General features: G+C 54.5%; 1 protein-coding gene across 1 annotated transcript, besides 6 other annotated features; it reads right to left on the reverse strand.

The window, feature by feature from the left end:
• Positions 1–123: a sequence feature (heterozygous, Esmeraldo-like haplotype).
• Positions 124–955: a sequence feature (areas merged during assembly that could not be assigned to a particular haplotype. This can correspond to areas where the two haplotypes were merged or to regions with more than two copies in the genome that were merged during assembly.).
• Tc00.1047053509293.10 (mucin TcMUCII, putative) lies at positions 315–1,376 on the reverse strand (the record flags this gene model as incomplete). The annotated part of the gene is made up of 1 exon (XM_798134.1): positions 315–1,376. One exon carries the CDS (start codon positions 1,374–1,376, stop codon positions 315–317), a length of 1,062 nt encoding a protein of 353 aa, XP_803227.1.
• Positions 427–505: a microsatellite.
• Positions 956–1,031: a sequence feature (heterozygous, non-Esmeraldo-like haplotype).
• Positions 1,032–4,060: a sequence feature (areas not merged during assembly with more than two copies in the genome that could not be assigned to a particular haplotype).
• Positions 1,051–1,074: a microsatellite.

Consider the following 4,060-nt stretch of genomic DNA (forward strand, 5'->3'; position numbering starts at 1 on the left):
AGTAACAAACAGCAATAAATAAAGCAGTAAAAACACACAAAACCTGCGCCCAAAGGGCTCCAGTGTGCATGCACCCTCTCTCAACAGTGCGTCCACGCAAACAGTTGTACGCGTGTCGTGCATATGAGTGTGTCTGGTACGCGTTCCACGTGACGGATACAGGGAGCAGCAACGCGGAACACACAGCAGGGCAGCGGAAGCAAGTGAAGCAAAACACAATCATTATTTTCTCTTATTTAGTTACATCGGACCACAGTGGACGCACACAATTCCCCGCGGTTGAGTGCTGGCACACACAGCACGCACACACCTCTTCAGCCCACAGTGGTGTACGCCAGCGCGGATGCGGCGAGCAGCAGCGGGGCACACACCCACGCAGAGCTGCTGAGGCTGCCGTCAATTTCGCGAAGACGTGACGGTGCGCGGGTGGTCGTCGTGGTTGGCGCCTCTGTGGTAGTCGTCGTACTTGGTGCCACTGGCGCAGTGGTCGTCGTCGTTGTCGTCGCGGCAGGATCTTCACCGTTCTGATCTGTTTGATCTGCGGACCTATTTGTGCTACCTTGTGACCCTGTCGTATCGTTATTATCATGTTTCTGTGACTTATCGGCCGCACCATCTGATTGCGTTTCCGAACCGCTCGTACCTCTTACATCTCCGTCAACATCTTGCGGTTCCGCAGCGGAAACCACATCTTGCAGCCCTGACTCACCGGTCGTCGTGGCTGGTGGATTGGACGGTGGGCTTGGGGCGCTTGCATCAGCCTTATTTAACTCTTTTGCCGTCCCAGTTGCTGTCACGCATAAAAAAGGGCAGCAGCACAGGGCGAGTACCAACAGGGCGCACAGCAGACGGCACGTCGTCATCATCGTGTGATCGTTCAGTGGTGTGGAGCTGATCTGCACAGTGAGGGAGATGGAGAGCAACAGGGGAGACGAGAGGTGCGGCAGACACACACACAGAGGGCACACCACATGAGGAGAGGGCAGCAGCCAGGCATGCACCGTACGCCGCACACCACGCACGACACACACTCCAATCCACGGCAGCAGGCACACACACACACACACACACACAGCCCTGCCGCAACACCAACACATAGATGGAAGAGGGAGATGCAAACAGGAGCGGCACACAAGGCTCCACCGCATGCACATACGGCGGGAGCGGTCCGTCGTGTCGGCACCCCTCACGGAGGGTACGCACACACACAAGAGGAGGTGCAGCGCACACAGCAACACAAAAGCAAAGTAACAAAAAAAAGAGGATCCCCGCACATCACGTGGATTGTTGGTCCACGGGAAGTGCAGCCAATATCCATCACAAAAACAGTTCAGTTGCCCTCGGCCTTCGTTCATATTCAGCGCACTCCACTTCATGCAGGCACGGCAAATACTGCATCAGCAGCCGCACGCTCAAAAATAAGCGCGGGAATGGAATAAAGCAGTCAACCGTTTATTTGTGTTTCTGTTTGAATGTTGGCAGATGTCTGCATGCGTTTTGTTTTGTCTTTGCGGAGGGTAAACCTTCATGCCTGGATCGTGTGTTGGGATTTCTGCAGGGTACACAATTTGTTTTCTTTCCTCTTGTGAATGTTGCTTGTGTTGGTGCAGCCAAGAATTCGGTTTGTGTTGTTCCTGCCTTTCGCCGGTAAAGTGTTGCAATAGATGCTTTTGTTTTCCTTTCGTTGCTGTGGCACCTGATTCCTCACCGTTTATTGCGGTGGAAATGAAAATATTTGAGTGGACTCCCACACACCAGAACGCACCTTCGCTCCTATTTATTGGTGCATGGAAGGGCATGTGTGTTTGGTGGTGTCTCGTCCATATATTTTGCGGGTGTACATTCCCCTGCAGGCTGAGGGCGGGATGACGCTCCGTCGCGGTGCACTTCCCTCGCATGCCGCCCACTGTGATTCATCATGCATCACCCCCTCACACATTCCGTGGTGCCACACCGTTGATATTATTGCAGCCGCTGTGATCCCGCATACTTCACGCATTTGATTTTGCCACAATACATCCGCTCGTGTGGCCGCCGCATCCAAACAGCGGTGCCCAACACCGTGAGCGGCAGTCCACATCCTTGCATGTCCCAACGCAGTGGTTTTTGACCGTCAACCAGGCGCCAGACAACAACAGAGTCTTGTGCTGGCAGCACAACACACGGAGCTGCAGTGAATGACTCGGGCGGCGACGCATCTTTTCGTCGCAAAGCAGTGAAAAGGTGTCGGGCAAAATAATGCCGGCTGCACTCACGACACCACATCCACAGCCAAAGCATGCGACGTGATGTGTGTTTCACTGGTGCTGTGGAATGCCTGCAGACGACGTCACTAGTGGAGGCATGCCACCCATGATCAGCGGACAGACAATAATCGGCATGGGAGGCCACAAAAGGCAGCAACGACGCCAGCAGCAGGAGCAGCTCTCTCTCTCTCTCTCTGTTGCCTCCGAGAAGTAAATATTCCACCAGCCACAGCCGACTGTGCCATCGTGACACTCCATGCACGTCGTGGCTGCGTCAACACATCCTGTTCCCTGCAGCGCCTCAAAAGATGCCTCACTCCGTCCACTAAGTGCATCGGTGTGGGCCGTGCCTCGGCTGTTCGTGAGGACCACAACGATGTGAGGGTCACCGAGTCGCAGCATGTTTGTTGTGGCGTTGTTGCATGGCACCTGCACACACACACGCAGCGCCTGCATCCCTCCCTTTTGTGTCCGCCCTCTGCCGGAGTGGCCACACACACGGGCAGCAGTAAAATCATTTCACCCTCGACGATCCAAAGTCAACACCGACATCCCTCGCGACGCAAAAAGATCTCAGTTGCCAGCACGGGCTTCCTGCCGCCCTGCCATCGACGCTAAAACACGGCACAGTGCACGCACTTATTTTCCTCGTGTGCAGTCAGCCGTTTGCTTCACACATTCTTCGATGGGCTGACGCCCACAAAAGCACGCCACAAAAGGCCACTGTGATCGCACACGCTCTTGCGATGAGCGTCGGTGTGTGCATGGATCCGCTGCTCACACGTGCTGGCAGGCAGCCTGCAGCCGGTGCCCTCGTGCCAGTTCATCGGCTCCAGCACGGAAAAGAGAAAACGACCCATTCCCGATGCACTTATTCCCACCAGCAGCACCAACACGCTGGTCGCCAGCCGTCATTCCTCAGCACATCCAGGAATGCTGAAAAGTGACGTGGAACTGTCAGCCAGCAATGCCATAATCCCGCACACATGTCGGCTCCACCAGAGAAGACACACAAATCACAAACAACACCCTCCACATGCCATCCGAACATCATTCCGACACACCACGACACGCCAAACAGAAGTATTCGTCACCCCAATGCACCTCCCCACACAATCACATAGTCCACGCACCACGCACGGCAGCAGCTCACACCCGTCAAACAAATGTTCTTCGGATCAGTGTTACCCACGTGCTGCGGTGGGAAGTAAACAAAAGAGACGAGCTGCCAAACCCCAAAAGAGTGCCACGAATGGCTGCAACCCAAAGGAACGCAGCCACTCAAATGAATTCAGTTCTAATGCCCTCAACCCTCCACCTTCTCCCACAAAAGCCCCCAAAATTAACATCAAATGCACTGTTAAATAAAGCCGCCGTGCAACACCAAACAAAGCCGCAGTGCCTCCTGCTGCCATCCGGGCCGTTGTTGTCGCCTTCACGGGGACAGACGCCCATTGGCTATTTAAAACGACGTGCTACACCTGCAACGCATCTCCTGCGCTGTGAGGCGCACGTGCCTCACTATCACCAGAGACGCCCACGCACCGTCGGTACGCACCACATTGTGAAAGAAAAAAGAATACACCAGAGTGAAAACGAGGCACCCGCTGGCAATCGCGTCGCAGGCATCATCACAGGCAGCACCAAAACCGCTGCAGTCAACTGTGGGGTGACGTGCACCAACTGCCGCATGGCTTATTTGGAATAAAAAACGCGGTGGCTTTACAAGAATACGAGTAGCTGCCACTTCCTCAGCAGGATAAACAATATGAAAACAAAAACAAATATTCGGGCATATGCAGTCAAAGAATGCC

The sequence above is a fragment of the Trypanosoma cruzi genome, genomic scaffold (genome assembly GCF_000209065.1).
Source record: "Trypanosoma cruzi strain CL Brener 1047053512503 genomic scaffold, whole genome shotgun sequence".
NCBI classification, from domain to species: domain Eukaryota; phylum Euglenozoa; class Kinetoplastea; order Trypanosomatida; family Trypanosomatidae; genus Trypanosoma; species Trypanosoma cruzi.